The sequence below is a fragment of the Diabrotica virgifera genome, chromosome 3, assembly GCF_917563875.1.
Source record: "Diabrotica virgifera virgifera chromosome 3, PGI_DIABVI_V3a".
Taxonomy (NCBI): domain Eukaryota; kingdom Metazoa; phylum Arthropoda; class Insecta; order Coleoptera; family Chrysomelidae; genus Diabrotica; species Diabrotica virgifera.
Window position 1 is genome coordinate 197,332,973 of NC_065445.1, and position 20,096 is coordinate 197,353,068.

The following is a 20,096-nucleotide window of genomic DNA, read 5'->3' on the forward strand; positions in this document are numbered from 1 at the left end:
AGTCCAATCAGAGAGTGCCGCAAGCACCTCTACCGGTTTCGAAACTTATTAGTCTCTCATCAGGAGGCACATATGCTGCTCTCCCCGATCCAACCAAAACAAACCCCGGCGTGCAGTCACGGATCGCAACGAACGAAATGGCATAGATGCCCTAGCGGCAACTGCTATCAAAAGTCTAAGTTTTCAGTCTAATGGCATATAAAGCAACATAATGCTACTCTACATCCCACCAGAATGAAAACAATGGGAACCTTCTCTGGTTACACCTCCGAGGCTTCTACAATTTGCAAGCCATACGGATGCCGAGACTAAGGAAGATGAGGGAATTTTACAATATATAATTCACGTCCCATCTGCTCAGCGCGGTAAAGTTCCAACGAGAATAGTTCCCTTTGTACTCCAAACAGAGTAAAGTAAATCAAAAATGAATAACCATTCTCAATGTGGTTGCAACACGAAACTACAGCCGCGCGATATTCTAGTCCAATCAGAGAGTGCCGCAAGCACCTCTACCGGTTTCGAAACTTATTAGTCTCTCATCAGGAGGCACATATGCTGCTCTCCCCGATCCAGCCAAAACAAACCCCGGCGTGCAGTCACAGATCGCAACGAACGAAATGGCCTCCTGATGAGAGACTAATAAGTTTCGAAACCGGTAGAGGTGCTTGCGGCACTCTCTGATTGGACTAGAATATCGCGCGGCTGTAGTTTCGTGTTGCAACGACATTGAAAATGGTCATTCATTTTTGATTTACTTTACTCTGTTTGGAGTACAAAGGGAACTATTCTCGTTGGAACTTTACCGCGCTGAGCAGATGGGACGTGAATTATATATTGTAAAATTCCCTCATCTTCCTTAGTCTCGGCATCCGTATGGCTTGCAAATTGTAGAAGCCTCGGAGGTGTAACCAGAGAAGGTTCCCATTGTTTTCATTCTGGTGGGATGTTGAGTAGCATTATGTTGCTTTATATGCCATTAGACTGAAAACTTAGACTTTTGATAGCAGTTGCCGCTAGGGCATCTATGCCATTTCGTTCGTTGCGATCCGTGACTGCACGCCGGGGTTTGTTTTGGTTGGATCGGGGAGAGCAGCATATATGTGCCTCCTGATGAGAGACTAATAAGTTTCGAAACCGGTAGAGGTGCTTGCGGCACTCTCTGATTGGACTAGAATATCGCGCGGCTGTAGTTTCGTGTTGCGACGACATTGAAAATGGTTATTCATTTTTGATTTACTTTACTCTGTTTGGAGTACAAAGGGAACTATTTTCGTTGGAACTTTACCGCGCTGAACAGATGGGACGTGAATTATATATTGTAAAATTCCCTCATCTTCCTTAGTCTCGGCATCCGTATGGCTTGCAAATTGTAGAAGCCTCGGAGGTGTAACCAGAGAAGGTTCCCATTGTTTTCATTCTGGTGGGATGTAGAGTAGCATTATGTTGCTTTATATGCCATTAGACTGAAAACTTACGACTTTTGATAGCAGTTGCCGCTAGGGAATCTATGCCATTTCGTTCGTTGCGATCCGTGACTGCACGCCGGGGTTTGTTTTGGTTTGATCGGGGAGAGCAGCATATGTGCCTCCTGATGAGAGACTAATAAGTTTCGAAACCGGTAGAGGTGCTTGCGGCACTCTCTGATTGGACTAGAATATCGCGCGGCTGTAGTTTCGTGTTGCAACGACATTGAAAATGGTTATTCATTTTTTATAAAGGTACTCTACTCTCGAGCGAAATTCATATTGTTTGACATACCTCGAATAAAATTGATAAAATTTGATATATGATTATTGCATCTTAGGTTTTATGCCATGAAGATATTTTGATGAAGAATAACTTTTCTTCGTAAAATTAATAATAAAAGCTTTTTATAAAAACAACGTTTTATAATAACATTTTTCAATATTGTGAGAAATAAAGGTACTTTAATCTTGACCGAACTTCATATTTTGGACATACCTTGTATAATATAGATTTGATATACATAAATATATTGTTCGTCCGCTATAACTTTTCCCATGCGTCACGATTCATTTTCAAACAAATTAAGTCAAAACATAAAGTGAAACGTACGCCGCTGTGTGTAGTATATAGTATACAGTATACAAAATGTATATACACATCGAAGTTCGTTTCACTTTATGTTTTGACTTAATTTGTTTGAAAATGAATCGTGACGGATGGAAAAAGTTATAGCGGATGAACTATAATATACTACGTAATAGTATAATATGTATTATAATTATATCATTGAGTATTAGACAGCTCAAATAAAACAAGCGTCTCGGGCAGGCTGTGAATATTACGACTACAGGCGTTTATACTAGCCGAATGTGATGTTGAATATTTATTTATATAAATATTTGCCAGAAAATTAATATTTAAACTATTTTATTGAAAAAATAAATAAACAAATTTTTAGTTGAAAATAGTGAACTGTAATTTAACATTACATTAACATAAATAAATAAAATTTATTTATTTGACATTTCAATTTTATGTTGACGTTTAGTTGCGTCAAACGAAAACAAGTTGAGTTGACGTTTCTATGTCGGAAGAATATGAATATTTAAAGAAGGCTTGTGACGTCACAATGACGATTTTGAGGTCGGATATCTCGAAGATGGTTAGAGTTAGCGAAATGCCGTTTTCAGATTTGGATTCAGAAGACAAAACTACATAGGAATCCATTGCTAGGTGGCCTCTAAATATTGCAGGAGCGGCAACGCAATAACACACAGACCTTGCGAATTTATAAACGAAAAGTTTTCGTTGAAAAGATAACGACGTCTATTTGATACGCTTAATCAGACATTTCGGTTAAAATTCTTACTCCAGTCAAATCACAATTTAATAAGTTCCTGGTAATATCGCATTTCTTTCATTCACCAACACACATTAAATTTTTATTGCTTAGAGTGCTCATAACGTGAACAGTTATTAGTATATCAAATATCACGTCGTGGACATCTATATTAATTTTAAAGATTAAATTGTAGTTTAAAATATTTGGAAGAAATGTTTTAATTTTTTTCTTTTTCTGTCTACATTTAAAATACACATTCATTTACTGCCCACGTCCGTCTTTGCACCGTAGTGATATAATAATGTATATGTAATGCGTTTAGTTCCCGGTAAAACATTGCGAATTGCGAACTCGTACGGGAAGAACAGAATAACAATGTTGCCAATTTTACTTGGCCTGGATTTGTCAATTGAAATACCTATACAAATTCGTTAAAATCAGCGCACCAAGCGGTCATTTCAAACATTACAAAATGACTATTGATACATATACAGGCCACAGTAAAATTTGAAATAACTATACTCAGACAGGTTAGATCAACCTTGCTCTGCATTAGTCAGATCCAGTAGCGCGGCAGATTTAAGCCGACCGAATTTGGTGGACTGATCTTTACTAACAAGCCAATTATACACCAAAACAATTACAGGCCACTTATATGGCCTGGGATTGCGGCACTGGCCTGGGTTTGTGCATTCAGTTTACTATTTCTGGTCTGGCTTTGTACTAAAGATGTATCTATATATATATATATACATATATATTATATACATGTTAAAGTAAAAATTTCTACTCGAAGATTTGGCCGCTAATTGTTTAAACAACAAAATTGTTTTATATAAATAATTTAAAAAATATCGTTAAATTCGTCATTTTACTTTGATCAAATATGTTTCTATGTATTTTGTTTTTGATTATGCTGAATCCGAATATGGCATTGCAATTTGAAAATTCTTATACAGAAGCTCTTATACAGTATGTCTGCGTAGCTAAGAACCACATGAAAAACTTTTTATTATCAATTTTACGAAAAAACGTTATTCTTCATAAAATGCTCTGGATAGTCAAAAATCTAAAACTCGACCATCAGATATCAAATTTTATCAATTTTATACGAGTTATGTCAAAAATATTAATTTTGTTAAAGAGTAAAGTACTTTTATATTTCCCATATACTCTGCTGATACTACCAGTGACTGCAATTACTCTACAGGGTGTCCCGAAAAATAGTGCGTTCCTTTAAGGTATGGATAGAATCCACAATTTAGAACAAAAAAGTCCTATACCATTTTTTTCTTAAGTTAAACGTTTCCAAAATAAAGATTACATTGTTTTCCATATATTTGTATTTTAATGTTTAGGAAATAAAATAATCTGGCAACATCGTACGCACTACCGAATAATAACAGATAATAAGAACTCGTTTGTGATTTACAGTATTTAAAATAATCCAACCTAATAGTACTTATGTATTTACTATTTTGTTTACTATAATTTTTTTTTGGAATGTATTGAAATACCTATTGCATAATTTAAAACGAATTGTACATCTTTTAACATAAAAACACATTTTTTAACTCAACTAGTATTATGTATTTAATAAGCTTTAAATGTGTTGAATGCTGAGGTCTGTAACTGAGTTACATAGTTTACAGTGAAAATTAAATACACCAGATAACGAATCAGTCCCTAATTTGTTTACTTGTGAACTAAAATAATTAAGTTGTACTTACTGGGAAATAATTATTATACCTACTAATAAATGTTCAAAGTAACCCACTTTCACGAACACACGCGATGAGAAATACCGATAAAACATTTTGAAAGAAATTATAGTATGTCTCTCCATTACTCCATTTAGTGATCTGGCATAAATAATCAACATAACATAATAGGTACTCAAGAACACACGATTTGAAAACATTTTCGGCACTGACACTAAACAGAATTCTTCCAAACTATCTGTTTACTAAACACATGTGACTGTCTACGTTTAAATTTTCGTACCTCACATAGTTGCCAGAGTTAAATTTGCATACCAAAATGTATTTTAATTTTTTGGTCAAACGGTTGCATTTAGAAAAAAATGTTATAAGAGTTTTTTGTTCTACATGGTGCCCTCTGCCTAGACCTTTAAGGAACGCACTATTTTCCGGGACATCCTGTATAGTTTTCAGGTTTTGATTTATCTCCCTTTTTGTGGATAGTGCTCAGATGTGACTCTTTCCATTCTTCTAATGTACGAATCTCTTGGCTTCTTTGTTCTCCTGGTATTAAATCTGAAAAGTTATTTTATGCGCACGCCCACAGACAGATCAAATAAAACTAGTAGGAATTTTGCCCCAAGCTTTATTTTGAAAATAAATTATAAATAGGATTCATTTTTACAACATTAATACATTTAAAACATGTATAAAAATGCAATTATAATCCAGACATCATAGTCGATGCGTTCAGATTTTCATGTTTATTTACAATAACTGTACAATATTAAAAATCATTTTTTACTACCTGAAAATCAGAACTCGTCAACTACTAACTTAGTAAAATCAGTCTCGAATATATAAGCACATTTCTTCAAGATCTACGTAAGTTAAAAAACTAAAAAATACTATTAAATACATAACAAAAAGGTATAAAAAAACATTCTCGGCTCCAAAATGGAGCATGCTCTATATGTCAAGTACTGAACTAAAAAATAACTCGGTACTAGATTATCATGAGGCTTTTTCTTTGATTTAAACTTGCCAAAAAGGTGTAGTTAAATCAAATTTAAAAAAAAATTTAACACAGTACGACTATTATTATTTTATACATTCATTATTATTTAGGTTAACACAAAATCTGTACAAAGTGTTAATGGGATTGGTTCAAGAATGTACCATGTCACAAACTAAATAAAAAATCTCTAATATAGATAATAAAAGAGATATTAGGCATATGTAATAGGCAAAGAATAAAGTAATTTTAGACTACGGATTGGAGAACCAGCTCATCCCATGAGTTTTTTATTATATTTTAACATATTATAACGTTCGAGAAATTCTTTGACTAAATGTAATGAAATTTTGAGTCTAAATTTTGTAAAAGTGCAAACGTATATGGATTTCATTGTGGACATCAATGTACGACAAGTGAGGAGAAAAAATAAATATCTTTGGCAAAAGACCTCTAATCAAATAAAATAAGTAGGTAACAACTCCATCTCAAAGGATAAAATAAAATATATAGTTCTACAATCTACGAGGCATTAATATTTAGCTCAGCGGGGCCCTATTGTTTGAAATGTGTACTTACATGAGCAAGGGATAATTCCATAAAACAGGAAGATCCCTTGTTTAGGGAATTTCACACCTCGAACAATATTATTGAGTCTCTTAGATATATTGTAGGACTGTAACAGAAATTGGTTGTGGAAAATTGTTGTAAATCCCGTTTAATATTAAATTTTAATGATATGTGAGATAGGAAGAGTAGGGTAAAACCAAAAAGTCACAAGGGAATAAAATAAAAGGGAAAAAAGATTTTGTTAACCTAATCTTTGACTGACTAAAACAATACAATGACACAATACTGAATATAAATCTAATAAAACAACTATTTCAAGTAAATAAGTTTGTTGTTTTGTCAAAAATAATTAAATCACATAAATTTTTGAATATTTTGGCAGTAAAAGTGTAATTAGCAATGAAACTTCGAACCTCATTAATGATAAACTATCATGATAATTAAGTTAACATTTTCTAGTGGTAACTAATTGTTTTTTAATTATAATACTTTTGTATGTGACAATTCGATTGAGTTAAGTCGCAATATGACTAAAATGGAAGAAAAAAAAACAAAATATTGTTATGGTTATAAATATAAAAAACAAATATTTTCATTTTTTCTATTTGAATTGGGAACTGTTTCTAATGCTAGATTAATGCACAAACAAGATTCCAAATATATCAATTATCGACTGTAAATATTGTAATCGCGAATCGTTTTACTTTAAATTTTATTACAACAACCAGTATTAGTAATTTTAGCATTTAATTTTGCTGTACCCGAGACCTGATGAAGCTAAGTTATAGAAAGCGAAACCGGTCGTCCATGGTAAAATAAATGTGATTGTGAGTCTATTTACTTTGATATTACTATCTCTACTATACCATTGGTCGGAACTAAGTACGATATGGTATACTCGTAAACAATATTTTGTTTTTTTTTTCCATTTGATATATTTTAACATTGTTTATTAATACAATAACAAATAAAAAACACAAAATTAAAACTCGACGTTACTTTTACTATAAAACTGGAAAGACGAACTAACAAATATTAAAATTACACATTTTTGGCATTTTTCCTAATGCTTAGTTTATATGCAGATTATTGCAGGTGCATGATTCGATAAACGGTGGTGGGAGAATATGCATTGTACTTATGTTAATTATTAATATAATACTATTAGAGATTATTAATGTATCCACAAAAATATCACAATATGTGACTTCTTACCAGCGGCGGATAGAGGGGCAGGAGAAGGGGGCCTACAACTCCCTCCCTTCGTTACATTCATCTAAACTTTCGTTTACCCTGTACACATTTCTGTAGGCAGAAAGTCTTTTACTACTGTTGTTTACGTTAAACGTTTGACTGGTTTAGAATATTTGTTTAAGGCTTTGATTGATGTGATTTGACTGGAATCTAGTCTAAGAGGATCTAAGATGACGATTATTTAATTCCCCCTTTTGAAATTTGTCTATATCCGCCTCTGCTTCTTTCTTCACAAATTCACAGTCATGTTTTGAGAAATTCTTCCTCGGACGAAGCCAAAGAAAAATTTTTTGAAAGCTTCTTGACGGTCTTTCTTAGGGTTACACTATTAGTTCATCCATCTTCCTCTTTAGCTGCTGGCTGCTGAGTTTCTGTTTGAGCTGGAAATAGCTGTTCAGTCTGGTGTTTGCGAATTCCTAAAACAGAAAAAACATTGTAAAAACTAGTTTTTTTGTAAAAGCTATAGGTTTTTTAAATTTTATTTTCTTAGATGTGAAATAAAAGAGACGAAACTAGTATAGGTGTGGAATTATCAATAGAAACCCATAAATTTACAATATATTGATAGTTTCCCACCTTTAAACGTATCAGACGCGTTTGGCAACTACCACTAATACAGGAGAATTTTATAAAATTTTCCTGTGACAAATTTAGTTGACATACTCCTCCGATACGTATAAAGGTCAATATACACTGGAGTCCACGAGTCTTTACCCGTGCGTCATTAATACCTGACGAGATAAAACACATATTTTTTATCTAGCATCATTCTCTTCCACGTATGAAACTAATGTCAAACCAGCTACCGCCTGTTATTAAGTAAAAACACATGTTATTTTTATGAACGATCTAGCCTCAGTACATTGAAAAGAGGTAGGTACAAAAAAGACTGACATTGTGAAAAAGATTGGGGATGTTTTCACATTTTCAGTACAATTTCTGACGTTTTGGTTTGTTTACTTTTGTGGCTGTCAGTTTGTTGAATTTTTTGCTGTTATTTTGTCGAATTTTTGCATTTTGAAGTTTTTTATAGTATACAAACAGTTGTTTTCACAACTAATTTTATATTGGAGTTTGAAATTTTATGGAAAGTTTATGTTATTTTACGATTAATTTTGACAACGTACAAAGCTAACCTCATTGACACAGTTAAGGAATGCTCGTGTTTAATGTTCCGCCAAAGTGAATAAAATATCGAAAAGAAAATATGTTATTGATTTTTTTATAAATTGTTTATTTATTTATTAATCAATGATATTAAATGAATTTATTAAGCTACTTCAAATGTAGCTGTAATTCTGCACCAAAATTTTAAAGCAAAACTTACTTAGTAATAAATACTCGATTGCATATGGTAATTAATCAAATGTTATACTAACCTCACTGCAAGTTTACTAGAGTTTTTAATTGTTTCAAATCATTGCATTTTTGCTATAGCACAGTTAGGTAGGGTATACTTTTGGGTATTGGGGATACATGCCAATAGTGATATCACTTAAGATATTAAGAAGCACACTAAAATCTTTATTGGAAGACATAGCAGGTTACGTCTGAAAACTTCATCAATAATGGCAAACAGCATTATCCTACCAGCCGTAACATATGCATCAGTAGCTTGGCAAAACCATATTATAAGGGAAGTTGTAAACATCCCAACATTGATAAGAGATGGTATAAAGAGGTAAGATGAAACATAAAATGAATGAAAAATCATATGGAATCTTTAACAGACTAGGAAATCGCCCGAATGAAAGTCTGAGGAACTTAACGAACTCCTATAAAAACAGACACAAGGCTAGCCACAAATTAACCATACACCAACTAGTAGGATATCAACTCGAATAGTGAAATAAAAAATATGAAAAGATAGTCCCAAAGTGGAATAGGTTAGTTAATAAGTAAAATAGTATAAGTAGGTTTAGAAAAAAAATCAAGAACACATACGAGGTATGTGACACCACTACAAAACTAGGAATGCATGCCAAAATCACTGGCTCTCCACTGCGGAGAACCAGTAACTAAGGCCAAAAATCAAGATCACTGGCTCGCTGGACGGACACACAATTGGAGAAGAGGTAATTCTAGAGGATTCACAAAAAGAAAGGTAAAACAGGAAGAAAGGCGCATAACGCAACTCCTACTTAAAGCGGTATCACTGCAGAAAAGCCTCTCGGGTGCCCCATTTCCCAGGTGATCCAAGATCAAAAACAAGTAAAGCCTTCCCAATGTCTGCGATTGGGAAGGGGTAGAGGTAGCTTGCAGGTCAGGAAGGTGCGCAGGAGACGTGACCTCTTTGATCTTCGGCCATGAGAACATCTTGTTCCAGGAATCTCATGTCACCTGAAGCTGTCATTTACTTTGTTATGTGTGTACACAGTTAAAAGAGATGAATAAGTGAGTGAATAAGTGAGTGAATAAGTGAGTAATTACATGAATAAGTTGAGTGAAACTGTGACACAAAGGAAGTAATATGTTACCTATCAACCTCAAAAACGCTTGTTTAAATTTAGAAAAATTTTTAAAGAACTTTGGTCTTTTTATTTATTGTTGTCAATAATTCTTCTTTTTAGCATTCCATCGTCCATTTTTGGACATAGGCTTCTATCAACTTATTTTATCGATCTCTATCCTGACCAATATACTTTCAATTTGTTCCGGCCATTTTTTAATGCCATCTACTAATCTGTTCTAGTTGTCAATGATTATTGTATACTATTATATAAGAATTCCCCAGTCAATCTCAGTCTATTATGATTTTATTGAGAAAAAACAAGTTAATTTTGTTGAGTCTAAATAATGTATAATTGGAAGAACGTGATTACTACGCGACTGCTCTTATTATCATTATTGTCATCCCATAAATTATAAATTAACTAACCAATTCACTAAATAATCTAATCTTTAAATATCAAACTAATTGATCCCACTGATCAATGAATATGCAACAATTAAAGAAGGTTAAAGTAGGAAATACGGAAAACTTCACTGCAATCTAATGCAATCTAAATTGTCAATTGATACAGAAACAACGCATTTTCAAAATCGTCAGACATTAAATCACAATTAGTCTTGCCGGAAGATAATCAAACAGTTTTAATTGGAAACAAAAATAGACATAAAAAATAATGAGTAATAAAGATAAAATATACGGACTATAATATATAAATATATACCTAGTATCTTTTAATTTCATGATTTTAAAATTATCTTCAGCAGCCTTGAATTAAAAGGATGCAGTAAAATTATTACACAATATGAATAAGCTAATAAACTAGGCTGTTCAATAAGGTTTGCGGTTCGATAAGAGAGGGAGTTGCTACTAGCCCAATTTTATTTTGTACACTCTTCATATGAACGTGTGTGAAGTTTCATTTCAATCGGTTAATTAATTTTCTGTTTACAAGTCTGTAGTATCGACGTGTCGCAGTATTTTTTTTTTTTTTTAGAATGGAAACAATCAAGTTTTGTGCAATTTTAATTGAATGTTTGTAATAATTTTGGAAGATTTAAAAGCAAAGGAAATTTATAAACGAATGTTGAAAGTATATAAGGGCTCCTTGCCTTCAATTGGTACAGTAGAAAGATAGGTTGCTGAATTTAAAAGTGGTCGTACAAGCTTTGAAGACGATCCACGTCAAGGATGTCCAAAAACAGCAAAGAAATAGAAAAAATACAGAATATGGTATTGTAAAATTGTCGAATGACTGAAAGAGATCTAGTAGAAGTCCTAGGGCCCTAGGCATCTCATTGAGCGGTGTAAGAAACATCTTAACTGAAGTATTGGGTTTCAGAAAACAACGGAACAAAAACATACTCGAATGCGACTTTCTGCGGAACATTTAGAGCGATTTCCAAAGGATAAAATATATTTTTGTAAGTTGATTTATCCTCTTCAGCCCCAAGAAAAAAGTTTTTAGTATTTTAATAAAATTTTCTATTTTCTCTCCTCATTTGTGAAAACAATAAACGAAAATATATAAAAACTATAAAAAAATTATTTAACACACATAATACGACAGGTCCAGCGTAATGGACAACAGGACTTAGCTTTCATATAATTTAAGTATGAAACTGAAAAAACATTCTGGTTTAGGAGAAATACAGATACACATTTTGCATTTTGCACAAAAGAATCTCGTCTTCTTAGTGCATCCAAGAGGTTTAGGCAACGCGATAAGAATTTCTATTGCTGACAGAGCATATTGGCAAATGGTCATTAGTGATTTTTCTTACATCTATATGCAGTAACTGGAAAACTGTAGACTTTTTACAGGAGTTATGGGCACTTCATCTTAAGATGTCTCTGGTTCTCTTGAAATAGACGCACTAGCTTGCCTCCCATTTGCAGGGTTACCACCTAGAGCTAGTGACCTTCCAACATACATCTTAAATTCCTGTAAATCCATTTCCTTTGATCATTATCGCTATCTTCACTAACTAAAAAATCGTTACCTGTCAAAATAGCCTCTAATTCACGTTCCATCAATATCCTTTTACTATTTGTAACTAAACTTAAAAAACGTGAGTATGGTAACATATTTTGCTAACTAAGTCCCAATGTCCAAAATGCTGGACAAAAAGTATAGAGCACCACTGACGTGTCCAGTTGTAATTATTTTCAAATATATATTTACCACAAATACTTCCAATCATCACGGAACATACATTAAAAACAATCAATACTGTAAAGCACAGAAAAACACTACAACTTACTGTATTTTTGTGGAGCCACCATCATAACTTAAAAAATTTAACCACATGTAACAACAAACTGCCGAGGTAGACGCTGTTGTCAAATTTTTCACACGAGTAAATTTGTCTGATAAATAGGAAGTCCAATATGCTGCAATATAGCAACCCGAATAGTCACCGTGTAATAAATTAGTAAACATTGTCCAGCTGGCTGGACCTATGGACTTAGGAGGTTATCACTTTGAATGAGACTCAGGTCTATCACCATCATCCCGAATCAAAAGAGGCGAAAAAGTGGTTTCGAAAGGATAAAGTAGATTTTGTGCGTCAATCAACTTTTTGGGATGCAGGAAATTTTCTTTGTGGATTACTTGCAAACTGGTAAAACAATAAATTCTGGATATTATTGTAACCTTTTAGACCAGCTGAAGCAAAAATCCGTGAAAAAACACCTGGTTTGCAGAAGGAAAACCTCTTGTTTCTTCAGGACATTGCACCGTCTCATATGACCAATTTAACAATGGCTAAGATCCATGAATAAAAGTTCGAATTATTGAAGCATCCACCGTATACATCAGATTTGGCCCCTAGCGACTTCCATCTGTTTTATTACCTATAAAATTCATGAGTGAAAAGCGTTTTCCATCAAATGATGATAGCATGACAGCTGTGGAAGCGTATACTGCAGGCCTTCCAGATTCTCACTGTGGCGAAACGCTTCAATTATTATTTTACTATTTTTTAATTGCTAACTTTAAATATTAACTTTCGTTTCTAAACGAAATAATATGGGTCATTTAAAATTCACATGTGTTTCGTTCTTAATATACAAACCATATGCATGGAAGGGCCTGTTAGGTTTTAAGAAACGAAATATATCCCTATTTCAGGTAAAATGCCTTTGCAGTTTTAAAAACACCAGATTTAATAACTTGTCACTTGTCGCTTGTCTGGCCATATGGTGGGAACACATAATGACATATTAGTGGTTGTGGCCTAGTTCAGTCGATACACTGGCAGTCCGGTCGTTCATAAAACCCTCGCTCGAAAAAATAATAACAAACCCTAACGAGATATAAGCAAAGCGTGACTTTTTACCAAAATAAATAAATATATTATTGACTGTTGTTTTTACATTTATTTTAATTTCATTTAATTGTTTCCGTGGTCAATAAGATCACACACGCAACTCAACCACCACACCACGGAACATCACTTAAGGGATGGCATTTATAAATTGGAATTTCGTTGGAATAAGTATATTGATGTTCAAGGAGACTATAGTGAATAATACAGTTTATTTCAAACAATAAAATTGTGTTTTTCTTATCGAATCACAAAACTTATTAAACAGCCTAGTTTATCTGCTACTGATATAATACAGAGTTGGGAATAATATATCTATTATACACAACTTACCCAATATCCGAAAGGAATACTTGAAGTTTCGGCATTAATTAACGCCCACACACTCCAGAAGAGATGCGGTGCCAAGGTGAACACCTCCACTTCTCTAAGAATCTTCTTCGGGTTCTCTCGTGAACCCCTTTCACGCAAATAGGCTCTAATAAACGCCAGTCTTTGTTTTTCTGTGGGATATTTGCTGTGATCCTCGCTGTAGAAGGGGTATTCTTTGAGGGTGTAGTCGTAGACCCATTCTAGGAAGTGATTCGCGATGTCGAAAGATCTGTAGTTGTAGGAGCAGTATTCGAAATCTGAAAAATAAAGTCATAGTATGTAATTATAGTCAAACGTTATAAACATAGTATGGTCAAATTTCCTAAAAATGTTGTTCTGAAGCTATTTCCTTGTGGCATTTTTATAATGAACTATTTTAAATGGGAAATAAGCCACAATTTTACCAAAAAAATTAATTTATTAACGTTTCGACGCCCAAGTCGGGTGTCGTCAAAATACAAAATAATACTAAATAAACAAAAATGTTGTTGCTTAGTAAAAAATTCTTCTAATAATTTATTTAATCCGACTCATTTATATCGGCAATTCAGGCATGTATTATACATTTTAAAGCAGAAGACTTTAAAATGATATTGCCATTATTGATGAGTTGCGTTCCTGGGACGACTTTAAGATAGTTCATTCGATTACATGAAATCAACCATAAGTCAAGAATATCCGCCACAAAAAATCATAGCATGTGATCTGTCTTTAAAAAGACAACAAATGCAACGATGGCAGTAAAATTCTCGCGCTAGAGATTCCATAGTAAATCACGAGGGAAAACCAGGAAAAAACCTCGCGATACTATCCCGACATCGTAAGTATTTGGGCTTATAGTCTAAGAGCTGGGAGCGGATTTTGTGCGTGATAAGTAATATGAAAAAACTATACGGGGATATGTTGAATTAGTTGTGTACATCACTTTCACCAACGGCCGGAAACCAGAGTTGGGGCCGAGGGTAGTTATAAGGGGTCAAAGTCGCGGATTTTATTATTTTTTTTATGACGCTCATGATCGAGATAGTGCACCAAAATTTGGGAATAAGTAGGTCATGACGTACCTAAGTAAAATCTCTGGGGGCTCAACGCTGTGTGGCCGACAAAGGGGTGGGGGTAGGGGTGAATATAAAAAATATAACGGGTTTTTTGCGACGTTCGTGATAGAGATAGTGCACCAAAATTTGGGTATAAGTAGAACATGACATAAATAATTAAAATCCCCAGAGCCGGAAACCAGAGTGGGGAAGGAAGGTAGTTATAAGGGGTCAAAGTTCCGTTTTTTATTATTTTTTTTGTGACGCTCATGATCGAGATAGCGCGCCAAAATTTGGGAATAAGTAGGTCATGACGTAACTAAGTAAAATCTCTAGGAGTGGAATGCTGCGTGGTCGACAAAGAGGTGGGGCAGGGGTGAATATAAAAAATGTAAGGGTTTTTTTGCGACGTTCGTGATTGAGATAGTGCACCAAAATTTGGAAATAAGTAGACCATGACTTAACTAAGTAATATCCCCAGAGGCGGAAACCAGAGTGGCGGACGAGGGTAGTTATAAGGGGTAAAATTCGCGGTTTTTATTATTTTTTTTTTGTGGCGCTCATGATGGAGATAGCGCACCAAGATTTGGGAGTAAGTAGGTTATGACGTAACTAAGTAAAATCTTCAGGGGCGGAACGCTGCTTGGGGTACAAAGGGGTGGTAGGCAGGGGTGAGTATAAAAATATATGGGGTTTCTTTTGCCGTTCGTGATCGAGATAGTGCACCAAAATTTGGGAATAAGTAGATCATGACATTACTAAGCAAAATCTCCAGGGGCGGAACGCTGCGTGGGAGACAAATGTTGTGCCGGATCACAAAAAAAATATTACACACTGAGAAATTGACCCCTTAAAACTACCCTCATCCCCAACTCTGGTTTCTGGCTCTGGGGATTTTACCTAGCTAAGTCATGGTCTACTTATTCCCAAATTTTGGTGCACTATCTCAATCTAGCACATCGCAAAAAACCCCTTATATTTTTTATATTCACACCTACCCCCACCCCTTTATCGGCCACGCAGCGTTCCACCCCTGGAGATTATACTTAGTTACCTCATGACCTACTTATTCCCAAATTTTGGTGCACTGTCTCGATCATGAGCGTCACAAAAAAAAATAATAAAAACGGCGATTTTGACCCCTTATAACTACCCTCATGCCCAACTCTGGTTTCCGGTTCTGAGGATTTTACTTAGCTATGTCATGGTCTACTTATTCCCAAATTTTGGTGCACTCTGTCAAACACGAACGTCGCCAAAAAACCCCTTATATTTTTTGTATTGACCCCTGCCCCACCTCTTTGTCGGCCACGCAGAGTGCCACTCCTCTAGATTTTACTTAGTTACGTCATGACCTACTTATTCCCAAATTTTGGTGCACTCTCTTGATCATGAGCGTCACAAAAAAAATAATAAAAACGGCGACTTTGACCCCTTATAACTACCCTCATCCCCAACTCTGGTTTCCGGCTCTGGGGATTTTACTTAGTAATGTCATGATCTACTTATTCCCAAATTTTGGTCCACTATCTCATTCACGAACGTCGCAAAAAAACCCTTTATATTTTTGATAATCACCCCTACCCCCACCCTTTGTCGGCCACGCAGCGTTCCGCCCCTAGAGATTTTACTTAGTTACGTCATGACCTACTTATTCCCAAATTTTGGTGCACTATCTCGATCATGAGCGTCATAAAAAAAATAATAAAATCTGCGACTTTGACCCCTTATAACTACCCTCGGCCCCAACTCTGGTTTCCGGCCGTTGGTGAAAGTCATGTACACAACTAATTCAACATATCCCCGTATAGTTTTTCCATATTACTTATCACGCACAAAATTCGCTTCTATCTCTCCGACTATTATATTTAGTTTACTCTCAAAAATAATACCAAATTCTGACTTTAATGTATGTAAGCTATTTTGAATTATAAATAATATTAATAATACATAGATATTATATAAATAAAACGAAAATATGTACTAACTCGATATGTTAATGACTTACTATTGGCAATTTATAAATAAATATTGGCAATATCATTTTAAAGTAGATAGTAGCAATAGTCTGAATTGCCGATATAAATGAGTCAGATTAAATAAATTATTAGAAGAATTTTTTACTAAGCAACAACATTTTTGTTTATTTAGTATTATTTTGTATTTTGACAACGACACCCGACTTGGGCGTCGAAACGTTAATAAATTCCATTTTTTTGGTAAAATTGTGGCTTATTTCCCATTCCCAAAAATGTTATTATTCTTTCCTCTGGACGTCGACTACCTGTACCGAGGAATACCAGTTGGTAGCTAGGATATTAAGATTACAACTATACTAAAAATTGTTATATAAAGAGTGTATAGATAAAGAAAATATAAAAAAACATTCGTTATGCCGACGATACAGTCATTATCGCTGAAAGTGAGAAAGACCTGCAGACGGTAATAAACACGAAATATTTAGAGGTTTGTATCCGAAACCAGAAATTCGATCAAGAATAGAGAAATCAAGGGCAAGCTTTTTGAAAATGAGGAAATTTCTAAGTAACCAAAGACTCAATCTGCAAATCACCCGTGTTGAGCTGACCCCCCCCCCCCACTTGCAAAAATCAAAAAACAAATAGCCCTGATTTATGAGCTCTCATATTCCGCAAACTAAAAATTTTGAGCTCGTTCCACTGAGCAGGAATTTGATATTTAGTGGGGGGGGGGCTGAGTCAGTCCCCCCCACTACTTAAAAATAGGAATATTGAATCGGTTTTTGCGGCAGAATTATGAGCTATTTATGAGCTCTTGAAATTATATAGTTACGATTTTTGAGCTCATCCCCTTCACCTCCAAACACGCCTTTAATTGATTTAACTTAAGAAAAAATGCTGAGAAAACTTAAAATATATCGTATTGCGGATATAATTCCTATAGCTTATATACTCTAAGAATAAACTATTAAATCACGTGCATTTCGATTATTGAGCTACAACCCCTTCGCATGAAAACCACCCATCTTCCCGGCTTAAGAGAAAGTTGTACTTAAAATGCATTAAACTAATTATTTGGCGACTATATATCATTGAATAATTTATAAGCTTCCAAATTACGCGCATTTAGATCAGTAAATTGCAATTTATTTTGTATAGTGCAGTCACTGAAGGTAAAAATCAACGATTACCTTCAATTTCGGTCAACCTTCATCGATTTTCACGAAAATTGGTCAGTGGTTAGAGGATACGTCAAGAAACAAAGGTGACATGGTACCACCTTGCGCCTTTACTCTGAGGGTGGATACCGCCCCTTTTCGGGGGTGAAAATTATTTTATTAAAAATAACTGCACAAATCAATAAAAGAACAAATTAAAAGCAAAATTTATTATATTAAGTTAATAAAATAAGTCAATACTTTTTAAGTTATTAAAGATCAAAGATTTTAATTATTAGTGAAAAAAAATGCATGTTATGAAGCGGTTTTTCGTAAATCACTGAAAAACTGTAAGTTTTTACAAAAAAGTTAATAGTAGTTTAATTCGTATAGCCTATATTCTAAGAATATACTCTTAAATCACGCGCCTTTCGATTATTGAGCTACAACCCCTTCGCAAGAAAACCATCCCATATTCCCGGCTTGAGAGTTGTACTTAAAATAGTTTAAATTAATTATTTGGCGACTAGATATCGTTTAATAATTTATGAGCTCGCAAAATATACGCATCTCAATTATTTATTTGTCATTTTCTTTCTATGGTGCAGACACTGAAGGTGAAAATCAACTATGACCTTCGATTTCAGTAAATCTCCATTCATTTTCATGAAAATTGATGAGCGGATTTTGATGCTATCAACTTTTTCTGGAGCTCATTTTTGATAGGTATTTCTAAGTACTTTCACAAGTATTTAGTACCTAAGTGTTATAAAATGCATCTCTTTCCCGTTATTTAAGCTTGAATCCTTAGATTTGAACAGTCACAGAAAAAAATATACATTTAATTATCAATAACTTACTTTAAATTAACATTAAAGGGTTTTTCAAGTAAGCAATTTATTATATTTTTTATTAGCTTCAATTTTAGTGATAAACACTTTTTTGTAAAAACTTACAGTTTTTGAGTTATTTATGAAAAATCGCTTTAAAGCATGCATTTTCTTTCACAAAAATTAAAATATTTGGTCTTTAATAACTCAAAAAGTCTTGATTTACTTTAATCACAATATATAACAAATTTTGCTTACAATTTGTCCCTCTCTCGATTTGTGGGGTTATTTTTAATAAAGTAATTTTCACCCCCGAGAAGGGGTGACATATACCCCAGGTTAAAACCCACAGTTGTTATTGTGAATTCGTGAAAATGAATGGAGATTTACCGAAATCGAAGGTCATAGTTGATTTTTACCTTCAGTGACTGCACTATAGAAAGAAAATGGCAATTCAATAATTGAGATGCGTATATTTTGCAAGCTCAGAAATTATTAAACGATATGTAGTCGCCAAATAATTAATTTAAATTATTTTAAGTACAACTCTCTCTTAAGCCGGGAATATGGGATGGTTTTCTTGCGAAGGGGTTGTAGCTCTATAATCGAAAGGCGCGTGATTTAAGAGTATATTCTTAGAATATAGGCTATACGAATTAAACTACTATTAACTTTTTTGTAAAAACTTATAGTTTTTCAGTGATTTACGAAAAACCGCTTTAAAACATGCATTTTTTTCACGAATAATTAAAATTTTTATCTTTAATAACTTAAAAAGTATTGATTTATTTTAATAACTTTATATAATAAATTTTGCTTATAATTTGTTCTTTTATAGATTTGTGCAGTTATTTTTTATAAAATAATTTTCACCCCCGAGAAGGGGCGGTATCCACCCTCAGGGTAAAGGCGCAAGGAGGTACCATGTCACCTTTGTTTCTTGAGGTATCCTCTAACCACTGACCAATTTTCGTGAAAATCGATGAAGGTTCACCGAAATTGAATATAATCGTTGATTTTTACTTTCAGTGACTGCACTATACAAAATAAATTGCAATTTACTGATTTAAATGCGCGTAATTTGGAAGCTTATAAATTATTCAGTGATATATAGTCGCCAAATAATTAGTTTAATGCATTTTAAGTACAACTTTCTCTTAAGCCGGGAAGATAGGGTGGTTTTCTTGCGAAGAGGTTGTAGCTCAATAATCGAAATGTACGTGATTTAATAGTTTATTCTTAGAGTATATAAGCTATAGGAATTATATCCGCAATACCATATATTTTAAGTTTTCTCAGCATTTTTTCTTAAGTTAAATCAATTAAAGGGTTGTTTGGGGGTGAAGGGGATGAGCTCAAAAATCGTAACTATATAATTTCAAGAGCTCATAAATAGCTCATAATTCTGCCGCAAAAACCGATTCAATATTCCTATTTTTAAGTAGTGGGGGGGGGGCTGACTCAGCCCCCCCCCCCCACTAAAGTATCAAATTCCTGCTCAGTGGAACGAGCTCAAAATTTTTAGTTTGCGGAATATGAGAGCTCATAAATAGCTCATAAATCAGGGCTATTTGTTTTTTGATTTTTGCAAGTGG

At 34.0% G+C, this 20,096-nt stretch overlaps 1 protein-coding gene across 1 annotated transcript in view; it reads right to left on the minus strand.

Annotated features, from left to right (window-relative positions):
• Window positions 1–5,139: 5,139 nt before the first annotated feature.
• The window catches only part of LOC126882278 (choline/ethanolamine kinase), a 79,597-nt gene continuing 64,640 nt past the window's right edge, over window positions 5,140–20,096 (minus strand). Inside the window, exons 5-6 of the mRNA XM_050647120.1 lie at window positions 13,460–13,755; window positions 5,140–7,764 (exon numbers count right to left, since the gene is read on the minus strand). Of these exons, the coding sequence (XP_050503077.1) occupies window positions 7,669–7,764; window positions 13,460–13,755 (392 nt within the window). The 3' untranslated portion in view covers window positions 5,140–7,668. The remainder of the gene's footprint in view (window positions 7,765–13,459; window positions 13,756–20,096) is intronic.